Source organism: Pungitius pungitius, chromosome 18, assembly GCF_949316345.1.
Source record: "Pungitius pungitius chromosome 18, fPunPun2.1, whole genome shotgun sequence".
NCBI lineage: Eukaryota > Metazoa > Chordata > Actinopteri > Perciformes > Gasterosteidae > Pungitius > Pungitius pungitius.
This window is the reverse complement of record NC_084917.1, coordinates 16,241,384-16,255,146: the sequence shown is the minus strand read 5'-3', so window position 1 is coordinate 16,255,146 and position 13,763 is coordinate 16,241,384. Positions and strand designations below refer to the sequence as shown.

Genomic DNA, 13,763 nt, shown 5'->3' with positions numbered 1-13,763 from the left:
TGCATACACATCCGCAAATATAAATCCTAATTTATTTCTGTGTGAATTGAAATGTATTTGTAAATCCTTCTGTGTGCGTTTGTAAGTCAAATACATTTGTGAATTATTCTGTGTGTATTTGTGAATCTTCCTCTTTGCATTTGTGTCTGGGTGCATTTGCAATTATTGAGGCTGATCTGACCCCAGTATCCCAGGGTTAGGGTCACTGTGTATTGTTTTGCCAAAACCATTTATCTAAGGCAGTGCTGGTTTTGCTCTGCAGACCCAGTAATGTAAAAGAGTGACCATCATTCAACTGAATTATTAACTGTTGCGTTCTAGTGCTAAAGCCTTCCATTATGTTTTATTGTTGCCATTTACTCTGATGACATGTACTTGTATTTATTGGTTTGTGGCTGCAGGCCAAGCTGCGGGAGATCAACATGTCAGCAGTGCGGTTTATGGAGGAGCTTGGCGAGGATCGGTTTGGCAAGGTTTACAAGGGCCACATGTATGGCACCGCACCTGGAGAGCAGACACAGGTAGTGGCCATCAAAACATTAAAGGACAAGGTTGATGCCTCTCTCTGTGAGGAATTTCGTCATGAAGCCATGCTCCGTGTTAACTTACAACACCAGTATATAGTTTGTTTGCTGGGTCTGGTCACCAAAGAGCAGCCAATGAGCATGATATTCACTTACTCCAGCCTTGGTGACCTCCACGAGTATCTGGTGATGCGCTCCCCCAACTCCGATGTTGGCAGCTCAGATGATGACAAGACAGTCAAATCCACACTGGAGCAGGCCGACTTTCTTCATGTTATCACCCAGATTGCATCCGGAATGGAGTACCTCTCCAGCCAGCAAGTAGTTCATAAAGACCTTGCTGCCCGAAACATTCTGGTCTATGACAAGCTCAGCATCAAGATTCTGGATCTGGGCCTGTTCAGAGACGTCTACTCTGCTGATTACTACAATCTAACAGGCACAAACCCTTTGCCCATTCGGTGGATGTCCCCAGAAGCTATTATGTATGGAAAATTCTCCACTGACTCCGACATCTGGTCCTATAGTGTCTTGCTATGGGAGACTTTCAGTTACGGTCTGCAGCCATATTGTGGCTACTCCAACCAGGATGTGATTGAGATGTTGCGCAGCCATCAGCTACTGTCTTGTCCTGATGACTGCCCAGCCTGGATTTACACCCTCATGCTAGAGTGTTGGAGTGAATTCCAAGCAAGAAGGCCTCGCTTCAAGGACATCCACACACGCCTGTGCTCTTGGGAAAGCCTCTCCAGGTATACCAGCCCCGCTCAGACCTCTGGCACCAGCAACACTACCCAGACCAGCTCCCTTAGCACCAGCCCTGTTAGTAACATCAGCATTAGCACGGCCAATGCATCTCGTTACACCAGCCCTAAAAAGAGTTTGCCCTTCCATCAGCCCCAATTCATTCCCATGAAGGGACAAATGCATCGGCAAATGGTTCCCCAGCAGCTCTACATTCCTGTCAACGGATATCACCCCATGCAAGCTTACCCATACATGCAGAACTGTTACCCCATGCAAATACCCATGCAAATTCCCCACCAGCAGATGCACCATCTACCACAAATGGTTGCCAAAGCTGGTTCTCACCATAGTGGTAGTGGATCCACATCTACAGGCTATGTCACCACTGCCCCTTCCAACATGTCTGTCATCGATCGAGCAGCTTTGCTAAATGAGGACTCCAAGACCAATGATGAGGACTTGGCTGACAGGCCGGCCAAGGATGGGCAAGACCAAAACATGGACATGTTAGTGCATGAAACAGAATTGCTAGGGGACAATGACCCTCTGGAAACTGATGAACTGGGTATCCACTTGTCAGACACATAAGTGTGGTTCTGTTTCAAGAAGACCTGAATTATTTCTGTGAGCTGTGCTTGCCAAAATGTAATATGCAGCATAAAGTGAATAGAGAAATGTTGTAGAACAATGACTGAATGTTTTCTTTGAGTTTTTTTAGATAGTGCTGACACAGTTTTGAATGTCACGTGTGTTGCACGTCAATAACTTTTATAATTGAGCAAAACGAATCATGCAATCATTTGTAAACCTTTTTGTAATGTTGCCATTTATACAGCGATTTATGTTCTTGCTGTTGTGGAACAAAAAATACTATAGGGGTTGCCTTGATGGTATTCCTTTTATTTGCCAGAAAGCTTGTTATGCAAAAGTGAGATGTCCCTCACCTTCTTCTGAGGGACATCTCACACAACCATAGCAGAAGGCTTTCCACCAGAGCTGAATCAGGATGTATGTACTGGCGTTGTACTGATTCTCCACATCTTCACAGCTTAATTACTTCTTTTTTTTACCTTGTTGATTGTATAGAGCCACAATCATCAATTGACAAAATGTTGAATGAATAGATACATTGTAGGAGTTTTAAAAGAAACTTTGTTAATAATTATACTCACTGACTCACAAGACTGAGAATCAAGAATTCTCTTCTTTTCAGGCCATCGATGAAGTTTAAACCCCACGAGGTACATACTTGTAACAGTGAAAACCAAATTGTGCAGATTTGTAATTATATACTTTTACATTTTATGTTTAGTTTTTACATGAAGATTATTATTGTTATTAGTACAATTTCATTTCCACCACATGTTTGCTTTGTTTAGGTACATTTTTGCTTACCATATAATGTTTACATTCATCTATGGAGCATGCAATAAAGTAATTTTAACAAAATGGTGTATCAGGTCTTTTCACTTGATTAAATGTTATCATTAGTATAATAAACACTGCGCAGTCAAGATAAATTAGGCCAAAAAATATGCTGTAGTGAAGAAATACAGATACTAATAATAATAATATACTAATAATAATGTAAATCACATTCTGTGCTTTTTTTGCAATCATCATTGAATGTGGTTGTTGGCAGACGATTGAATTCTGGCCACATGGTGCAGCAATTGTAACCCTACGTTCTGTCTAAAGATGGACTTTTCTACATCCTTACTATGTTTTAGTTTTAAAACAGCATTTTGAACCAATACCACAAGCATTTAAGTGAGATGTCTGCTCATATTAGCACGCCTGAAACACATATTACATGACGTACAGTGGGCGTGCATGTACTGGTACCGGAACCAAAGGGGTTGATGACGCAACTGAACCTGGAAAATGGCTGCCGGCCGAGTGAACAAGGTCAGAGACACTGCCGTTATCTATACTGAAATTAAGCACTGCTAGCCGTGGCTGATGTTCTAAGCTGTCTTTCAGAAAAAGATCACATGATAGGGGCGAGACCAATCACTAACAAAGGGATGCCTTCTCCAAGTTGTATCCTCTTCTCTTTATAATTTCATGGCCAAGACTTATCTTAGGTTATAAAGGTATACAACACATTATAAATTGCTTAAGTTCTTATCAAAATTCCATCCAGTGGTGATGAAACTTACTTTACATAGATCTTCCATTTAAACGACTTGTCTAGTATACAACTTCTCTGCCTAACGTCAATGCTCCCTAAAATAAAAAGCTATGATTGCCCTGGCGTAACACTCTTTCAGTCCTTTTTTCCGGCGATCGCCACCAAAACACAAGTTAATTCTTACTGGTCAACACTACTCTGGAAAGATTTCTATATAGTTTCAAGATATTGCTATATTGCTGATGGCTTTACACTGTGTGCAATGATATTAATAGTTACAAAAAAAATATAGGTTTGGATAATGTTGAATCCCATGCATTAGCTGGGGTTTTGCAAGTGATTGAGATGATGATTGTTAGGCCTTCTCAACGTAATGATCCAATCGTAGAAATGTATTTTTCCTTCTCATAACCAAAAAATCAAAAAAGGGCAAAAATACAGAGGGTCCAAAATCAGAAAAAACTTTAAGTCGTCAGGAATTCAAAACATGCAGGTTCAGGCATAGATCCTTTACAAACTGAATAACAAGACACAACAAGGAGGGACACAGGGGAAACTAATCAGGGAGATGATAGGTGACAGGTGAGTGACAACAAGGCAGGGATGCAGCAGAGGGCGGTGTTTACGGACAATGGCCGAACACAACAACCACATGACGAAATAAACCATCCGGGGGAAACACGTGGCATAACAACACAGTGATCACAATGAAAAATGTCTCTTAGACCCCAGGGATCTTAACAATGATAGTTTAACAAAACGTCCAGAAGATGGTGTTATACACTCAAAAGGAAATGGAGGAGCTATTTGGAGGTGAACCTATTTTGAAGGCCAGAACTAGGGTCACAGATATTGACAGCCTTGATAATAACCCTATCCCACTGAAAAACAATGTTACCAATGACGATAGACGTCTGTCTGACAATAATGAATGAGCGCACGGCTAATTTGCAGGTGCTAGCGTCCTATACCACCTTAAGGCAATGTTAACTGGAGAATATACAGCTAAGCGCTCCACATTCTTAAAACAGTACTATTAAACTACTGAGTACATACAAATACAAATCAACCCAAATAAATCTTCCCAGTTGTTCAGTAACATTGATTCCAAAATTATTTCATGTTTAGAATTGTAAAATCAGGTAAAATGATGACGCAGGCAAACATGTGACTTTTCTCATGTTCCACTCTGTGGCTGTTTTTGGCCTCTGCTCCAAAAATGGCATACCATGAGAAAAAGTGTAATTCATCTGTAACTATTTTGTTTCTTTTGATCAGAATAAAGGGGAGATATGTTACTGCTGAATAAATAAATAAACTAAAGCTTTTTGAATTTTGTGAATTGCCTGAAATAAAATCACAGCCCTACAGATAAAACATGGAGATACACGGCTAAAAACACATCTACCCCAGTGTGTGGACAGTAATCCTAGAATGTTTGTGTAGGCCGATTCACGCCTTTCCACCACTTTTTCAAATCGTCTTATCCTATTGGATCCAACTAAACCGCGTGAAAAAAGTGACAGCTTCCAGCCCTGCAGAAGCCAAAATGGGTGAAGTATAAAATGATGCTAGAGAGTCAGGATTATCTGTAAAAGACTATAACCTGCGCTAAAGCACTGACATTCTTTGTGGTGCGCGTACAATTGCCACAGCAAATGTCTTGCTAAAAGAAAAACATTTCATCATTTCCTTCAAATCGTCAAATGGAAAGGAGCATTTATGATTCATATGCTTGGTGGCTATTTTTGCTGTGGATTTGGCAAGGTTTGTCTGAGAGAAATGTTATATTTTCCTCTTCAGCGTCATCTAGGCTACTGCGTCAGTGTCTTTTTTTCTTTGTTAGCTTTTAGCTTCACTGTGGAAATGTACATAATCGCTGTGTGTGCATTTTCGGGACTGATTTGCATATTTTATTTTATAACTTGTTGGAGGTGTTTGAGTATTTTCAAACTGATAAGTGGATATTGTTGCAGAGACTCATTCATATATTTGTTCGTGATGAGTACAAAATATTCCTGTTGGAAGTTGGTACTGGCGCGGTTCTGGCTCGATCTCTGTACCTTAAGGGGGGCCCTCGAGCAGAAAACGTTTAACTGTTGAAGCTATGAAAAGACGCTGCCTGCACCCATACTACTGGGCATAAGTAGAAAACATCATCCCCTGTGATGACAGGACACTCTGGTCACACTCTGCATTTGAGTCCTGCTTCCGCCACCTGATGTGATACGGGGCCACTTGAATATGTGAGCCCGGAGGTCAAAAAGGTTATGAACCCCTGGTGTTGACTGCCTGTTTCACTGGGGTATAAATCAGGGCCGGGTCTAGGCAGGGGCAAGAGGGGGCCTGGCCCCCTCAAATAAATGTTGTGCCCCCTCAAACTAAATCCCCCAATTAGACATGGTAAAAGGTGCTGGAGCACAATGCCCCCTCAAGATTTGTGGCTGCCCCCTCATACATGCCTGTCTAGAGCCAGCCCTGGTATAAATACGAGGTGACACAGAGAAATATTCCCTTTCGGGTTGATATGGGAAAGGGCTAGGAGCAGTGACAATGTGCACCTAAAAGTTGTTGGCCTGCACAAAGGAGAAAATGAATAGAAGAAAATCTTTGAACAGTTGAAAATACTAATTTCCACTATCAGGGCAATAATTAAGAAATATAAAGCGACACATGTTAAGAATAAGCTTGTAAATGGAAGTGTGTGAACCTCGAGAGTTTTTTTTTGTAATATCCTCCTTCTGTTAAGTCTCACTTAATATAGATGAATTAAACAACAGAACGTGCTTGTAATTCTTTTAAATTCAAACTATAGTTGAATAATACTCATTATCAAGATCATTCTAGTGGAGCCAGGTGCACACGTGTATTCACTAAATCACATTTTATTCCAAGATGTGGCTGGTAAAGCGGAATCTTCTGTATTCGTCCCACTCGATGCTGAAACAATATTTTAATGGTAGCGATGAACAATCACATGCCCATTATTCATTACTTTTCAGGCTTGTTTAGAAGAGTGCCTGTGTGTTTTAGCAGGTGCAGTGAAAACGTGAAATGCGTCTATAAGTATGTGTAATATCGCACAAAAACGCACATATCAGCCACACGCGGTTTGCCTAATGACGATATACTGTTGATATAAAATTTGAGCTTTTTGTGGAGCCAAGATTCATTGACTTAAACTAGAAAATGCATCGTCCCGATTGGCTGTCGTAGCTGTCATTGAATCACAAGCTTCCAATGCACTTGCGCTGACCTAATAACATACATCCACGGCGCTGCAGCCACCTTGAGAGGAATAACCCGAAGGAGGAGAGCCAGGTACTTCGCTTTTTAAAGGACTCCATCGGCAGTTAGTTCATGTTTAGCTGATGGGAAACGTCCGTTGTTCTCTGTGCGCGGCACGTGGATGAAGAGCACCTTCTCCCCTCGCCAGGTGGTGGAAAAGGTAACGTTCCAGGTTTCCATTGAGCGTGTTGTTGCGTTTGTGGGGACGTCCCGGAATGCCAGCGGCGCATTGCTAACTTTAGCTTGTGACTCCGCTTCGTGCGGCTAACGTTTACCATCGGCTGTCCTCGATAAGGTCCCTCACAGCCCATTCGCATCGGAATAACACAATGAGGGGTGGAAGCAGAGCTCAATGACTGGGACGCAGCCGTGGGTGTGGATAGAAGCGGGGAACGGCTGGTGAAGGGACATGTATCGCATTATAGGCCTTTGGACTCCAGGAGTTTACGGATTGCGACACTGTTCAATACCCGGGATCCGTGTGGGGCAGGGGGACCTGGCGTCACGCGCACGTTAGGAGCACGTAAGTTATTGATCCAAGTAGCGTGGACAAGCTTATAGAACGTCTTTCTCGCGGTTGTTGGTCCGACCTCACGGCATGAGGGCTTACTTTTGAGGGCGTAGATAACCGCCGGTGCGGGGAGGGGGCGATGATGTCAGCGGGGTGAATCGCCACCGGGTCCCTTCCCAGCCGTCTGAGGCGTGTATCTTATATGAACCTACACCCGCATCCAGAAAACCAAATGCACCTCATTCTGCACCCCTGGCAGCCATAGAACTTGGCCGTGTAGAGTGGACCTCCGGTGACCTCCTCCGCTCCCACCTTGCGGTAATATACCGCCCATTTTTAATCACATGTGATCCAAATTTAGTCCTGCTGTCATTTTGGCCTTGTTGGAAACTACCCTCGTATCCATGCATTTAACCCGTCGTATACGAAATATGGGCATTTGTAAATGAATCAAACCAAGGAGAGGATTACAACAGAACAATTTAATAGAATTGCTTAATAGGAGACAGTCCCAAACATGACATCAAGCTATTTCAGGATTATATTAAATCTTATAAAGACACAAATGATTCCACAGGAAATGTAGCCGGCAACACAGGGGTGACTGTGCGATGTAGTAATTTTCTATCTCAATCAACTCCTTCATGGAGACTTAAACCAAGGACAATCAGGGGAGACATTTGGGACATCTAACCACACCCCAGACCCTTTTTTACCAATAACTCTATTTCTACAAACCACCATCTCTCTGCAGTAGTCCTTATTTCATCGGCCAAAAGTTTTGATCATTTGAAAAACAAATGTGAACGTGAAAGTTCAAGTTTGTGTCTGGAACTTTTTGTCCATTTTTATTTTGAATACATTGAATGTTCAAGACCAAAACTTAAACTCTCAGGTTCACATTTGATTTTCAAATGATCAAAACTTTTGGCCTAGATTTGGATCCAAATGCAAGTTTGTTGGGTGTGTGTCAAGTAGGCCTCATGTTACAGGCTGCCCGGCCACGTGTTCCCATTCCAGCTGTCTCTCCGCTTTTGTTTCTTCCATTTCTCTGGATGTATGGGACCTTTGGGAGAACAAAATCAATTGCCTTTTAGGTAGCATTCCAGTTGAAACAATTATTTCAAAGTTGATGGTAGTTTAAAACACTATACAAATTACTTTAAGGGGATCAATATAAAGGAAATCTACCCATAACTATTTGTGGGGGAAGCCTTTTGAATGTGAGATTTTGTGAAGATACACGTGCTTTGAAAGTCATGAGCATACAACAAGAGAAGTGAGCTCTATTCTACTACGCAGGTTGTGTGAAAGTTTGTGAACAGGTGCTAAAATATAGTTATAGTATAGTGTAGTTAAACATGATCCTGATTACTACAACTCAATATGAATTCAATCTAAACAAGGAATACTAATAAAATTTAAAAAAAGAACTTTCTTTACAAGGGTAAGTGGGCTCTTGTAATTTGTGATTTTGGGCTATACAAAATAAAATGAATTGAATTACTCTGCTAGTCAGTCAGTATCACATCTCAGTCAGACACTGATACTAGAAAAATAAAAAGACGTTTTTTGGGGGGAGGGGTCAACTGGCCGGCCAGCTTTTCTGAGACGGGAGTGAGACGAGGCGAAAAGGTGCTGTTGTGATCTTTTCAATATAACATCTTTGATGTGACGTGTCAGTCTTGGACAATCAGTGTTGAGATCTCCACAGCGTCTTCATTTATTTCCAATTTTCCAAATTGAAGTTAGCGCCGATACCGGATTATTATTATTGTTACCGGCGCAATCTATCATCTTAATCGGATCAGTTTAGTATTTTGGTCAGAACAATCCAAAGGCCATGGATATAAAAGCTTGAGGTTTCCTCCGATATGGATGTGGAGTAGTTTGTCACAAAACGGAAAAATTAAAACTGAAGATGCCTCGAGTTAAAGGAGCGCAGGGTTGTCACGATACCAAAATGATGACTTTGATACTATACCTGCTAAAAAATTACGATACCCGATACTTTCGATACGATACCACAAATAAGATACTAGATTATCTGTAAGGTTCCCTTTTTACCAGCTTGTTCCTGCCCAGCTTTCTGAACACTTAACAAATGTCATTCATATTAGTATTAACCCACAGCAAGATATTAATGAAAACAACATGGTAAAGTTATAGCATTGATTATACACAGCTATGTAGGCCTATTGTCCATATCTGACAATATGACTACAGTTATTTCTGTATTCTGAATTACATCATTTTACAGATGTGTGTTTGAGGTGGAAAAAAACCTAAAGCTCTGTGGGTTGGGTACATTAAAGATGGATACATAATTAAAGGGCAATTTTCCCCCTTTATTAAAAAATGACAATTGCATAGAGTGTGTATTATTTGGTACAATTTTGTGTGCATTCTGACCTCATGATCACATAGGCCCACATGAGTGAAACTAGGTTATTTTGCATGTTTATACTGTGTATGTATGTATGTATATATGCGAGACCGTAATCCGTAATGCAGGATAAGTTACATTGTACTGTTAACAATGGTAAGATCCAATAAAACCTATTCATTTGGATCTATAGATACGACATCAAAGCAAACCAGTTATCTCAACATGGAGCTGTACAATAAAAATGAGTCACTGTTGCTCTGGTTTATTTTTGTAATAGTATGGCTACTTCCAAGTCATGGAAGTCAAGGCATATATATATATATATATATATATATATCAAATACAGCGCACATTTACTAGGCTTTTGGTAAACCCCAGGTATACAAAGGTTTTGGAAACAGTATTTTGTTCCTTACTTCATAAATCTTGTGAAATGTAATTCGTAAGCTGTTTATTCAAACAATTTTAATCTGCTGGTGCTGGTGACACTATAGCAATGCCTGCTTATGTTGCCTAAATGTAGGAAATATAATCTTATATCATCATGTGAATTCATACATGATTTTATTTCTAGTGTTATTTTCTAGTACAAATAAAATGTTGAATTTTATATTGTTTATCCATCCATCCATCTTCAAACCGCTTATCCTACATAAAGGATCACGGGGGGCGACGGGGGGGGGGTCAATCCCAGCTAATTTATCAAGAATATCATTGTCTAATTTAACTTATTTTTTATAAATCTACAACCAAATCTAATTGAGTGTTTGACTCGTTATTGTTTGATTGTTAAGTATTTGAATGTGATTTATGTGTTATAGCCTTTATCGTTACCAAGGCAACAAGTGCAAACTCGTTTTAGCTCGTATTAGCTTAGCTGCACACAGGAAGCCATTGAATCACTTATCTGCGTCTTTTTAGTAAGCCAATTACAACTAACAACACAAGTACGCTTAAAGGCTGTATGTTATTGTCACATATTGGAAAATTATGAAACAAAAACGGCAACTGTTGGAACCAGTGCCGCAAAGTCAAGGCAGCTGCTTCAACTTGCTGCGGAAACTCAACCTGCAGATAACAGTTGTTGTTAACGGTATTTTACGGTCACACATTGCAACAGGAAGTGCCTCAGCTAGTTGCCAGTGCCACAATTTGCGCTAGCTCCTACTGCTAATTTGTATGATTTTTTTTTTGTTCCCCTTTTTTAAAAATTATTATTTAACAAGAGATGATAACCAAAATGAAACTTTGAGATACTTAACCGAAACATAAAAAGCATTGGCCCCATGTTAATATTGCACCCAGTGTTTCCCCTACTATTATTATAACAAGCAGACTGACATACACACCTTTTGCCCGACTACCGACCATATTTCAGCATTGTTGGTCAATGCGTATGCTTATAAGCATTGCACCTACTTTGATGAAAATGCTTTGCTTATCATGAACTTTTGTTCAATCTTGACGATGTCATCTAAACCTCTCTCATTGTCTATTCCACAGATTTGGGCAACTAAAGTGGATTCATTCAATGTGGCAGTTATTTTTGCTCCATAAAAGTGTGTACAGTCAAAGACCTCTGCACATATAGACCGTATCCCACGGTGATAGTATGCAATCAATGAAGGAAGAGGTTGTCTCCTCTGAGCCCTATAGTGGAGAGGACATCTTACAAGGGGCCAGCAGAGACATGACAGGCCACAAAATCTCTGCAGTTCCATTCAAGGCTAAGACGCCCTGTCGCAGGAAAAGAGAGTTTATCCCAGAGGACAAGAAAGACAACCTGTACTGGGAGAGGCGTCGCAAAAACAACGAGGCGGCCAAACGCTCCAGGGAGAAGCGCCGCATAAATGACATGTTTCTTGAGAACAAGCTGATGGCCCTCGGAGAAGAAAACGCCTCTCTCAAGGCTGAGCTGCTATCACTGAAGCTGAAGTTTGGCCTTGTGAGCTTGGCTGCGTACACTGAAGAACTCCAGAATTCATCCAGCTCTGCCAATGCCAACCTCTACCAGGAGTTTGTTCCACACATCGCCGGCCAAAGTTCTTCCAGCAGCGGGTTAGAGCCATATCACTTGCGCAGCAGCTGCATATCAGTTATCAAGCATTTGCCTCACATGCCCGAGACTTATACAGCAAATCACAGAAGCTCTGGTATCTGCAGGACTGCAGGTGTCAAGCAGGAACTAGCAGCGAACAGCAACTATGAACAAGTGAGAAGCAGTCCCTACGAACTCTACAGGAGCTACATCGCAAGCCCTTTGCCTGGAGTCTACTCCCAGCCGGCTTCGCCCAGTAACTCTCCCAGGAGCTCAGACGATGGGGCTGTGAGCAAATTATCAGATTGCGATGACGAGCAGCAGGTCCCCAAAGGGTTGGCGCCGTCTATAACTAACCCGAAAAGCGTTATCGTCTCCACACACAAAGTGCCAGAAGCCAGTTCTTTGCCACATAAACTGAGGATCAAAGCCAGGAGTGTCCCAATCAAAGTGGAAGCTGTCGACCCTGAATACGAGTCCTCTGGAAAGTCCTCTTCACCCGTCAGAGGATTAGAGGGAGGATGCTGTTGGGCCACTCTGAACTCTTACTCCCCCCCCTGCCCTTTGTCCTTACAGGTCACCAACATGCAAGACTGGACCCATCAGTCAGAGCAGTGGCATAGGAGCAGCACTGACCCCCATCCCTAAGAAAACTATGACGTGATGTGGTAGAAGTCGGTCTGTGAAACAAGTCATTAGCCACAGGAGGTTCCTCTGCATGCCTTTTTTGTATTATTTTGCATTTCCACTGTATTTGTTGTAGCACTCTTGTGCTTTCTGTGGGGTACAACATTGTTTTGATTACAGACAATAAGAAGTGTTCAAATAATAGCGGTTGGTCACTCATTCTAGTTCCAGCTGTACTGTAAGAGTTAACATGGCCAATTGAGTACACAATACAATTCCGCACTAATTCTGTCAGTACAACAATGATGTCATACTCGCCACTCCTTAATTTCTCCACTCTAACATACATGCGGTTATTAGTCATTAGTCATTTATTTCATTTGCCTCAATAGTTTTATCAACGCCTCATTAAATGCCCACCTAAATTATGTCCTTAAATGAAGACACTTGATGCTTTCTCCATTTTCTTTCTTAGTTTCTGGGATTAAATAAGCTTAAAGGTATTTAATGTGAAAGATATGTGCAGGACAAGTTGTGTTATTGTTAATAGCACATCGATCAAGAAGAGGAAAAAACTTCTACTTATTTGAGGCTTTAAGCGGAGCTTAGCCTCACATTTAATACACTTTGCTGCACTGGTTCACCATTTGCCAACTAGCTCTTGAAGCGCTTTTATTTTGAAATATTTTTGTTGATTATTCATAGTAAACCTTCCCGGCCACTGGTTACACTTGGTATGTGCACCACACTGGCTGGACAATTGTGATTACCATCTGATGGAGCTGACAACAACATAGCAGGATTTAATAAAGCTCTCGAATATTTTCCAACACATTTAGTCCTTAAATGTGAGCCATTTATAGAAAATGTACATTTGTATTAATAACAATTCTCCAGAGTTCAGAATAATACGCCACAAATTAGTTTGACTTATGTGTTATTAACTGATGGAATCTAGAACTGTGAATTAATCATATGGCGTATTTCTTCATCTGCTATATATGGGGGGGGATTACATTATACCTCCACATTAAGATGGCTGATTTCAGACACCCCTGGTTGATATTCTAGTGCATTTCAGAGCAACTGTGTGTGCCTTGTCATAGTTTCAGTCTCTCATGAGGATGCCCAGCAGACTGAGGTCCAGCTATCTATATCTGATATCTCTATTTCTTGTAATAGGGAGTTTTTGTTTACAATAAATGTCCTGTCACTGAATTGAGTAATGCATTTCTCTGTGTATTCTTCCCCTTTAGATGATGTTGATTGAAAGAAAAACATTTCTACACAATAAAGGAAAGCAACGCATTCCCATACATTTGAGATGAGACACTGGATGTTTAGTCTGAATAATGCTGATGATGGTTTTTGATGCTCATCGTTTTGATGTTTGACACTTTCATAAATGTGATGCTGGTAATTTGCCAGACTTTTCCATCATCTGAACTCATGTCTTCAGTCAGATCTAGAGTTATTCCAAAGTAAAAGTCTGACATCAGTCAACT

The 13,763-nt window shown here is 41.1% G+C and overlaps 2 protein-coding genes across 5 annotated transcripts in view; both read left to right on the top strand.

Annotated features, from left to right (window-relative positions):
- The window catches only part of ror2 (receptor tyrosine kinase-like orphan receptor 2), a 51,547-nt gene extending 48,398 nt beyond the window's left edge, over positions 1–3,149 (top strand). Inside the window, exon 9 of the mRNA XM_037484774.2 lies at positions 402–3,149. Within this exon, the coding sequence (XP_037340671.1) occupies positions 402–1,859 (1,458 nt within the window). The 3' untranslated portion in view covers positions 1,860–3,149. The remainder of the gene's footprint in view (positions 1–401) is intronic.
- A 3,479-nt stretch (positions 3,150–6,628) lies between these two features.
- nfil3 (nuclear factor, interleukin 3 regulated) lies at positions 6,629–13,480 on the top strand. Of its 4 annotated transcripts, none has more exons than XM_037484802.2 (2): positions 6,629–6,726; positions 11,097–13,480. In XM_037484802.2, the coding sequence occupies exon 2, from the start codon at positions 11,206–11,208 to the stop codon at positions 12,277–12,279; it is 1,074 nt and encodes a 357-aa protein (XP_037340699.1). In that variant the 5' UTR covers positions 6,629–6,726; positions 11,097–11,205; the 3' UTR covers positions 12,280–13,480. The 4 variants fall into 4 exon arrangements, with proteins under 4 accessions (XP_037340699.1, XP_037340696.1, XP_037340698.1 ...); XM_037484799.2 differs by having other exon boundaries at positions 6,685–6,853; XM_037484801.2 differs by lacking the exon at positions 6,629–6,726 and adding an exon at positions 6,884–7,216.
- Positions 13,481–13,763: the final 283 nt, after the last annotated feature.

Bases quoted from the DNA above. Each gene is read 5' to 3' on its own strand.
- nfil3 (XM_037484802.2), top strand. From the start codon at position 11,206: ATGCAATCAATGAAGGAAGAGGTTGTCTCCTCTGAGCCCTATAGTGGA.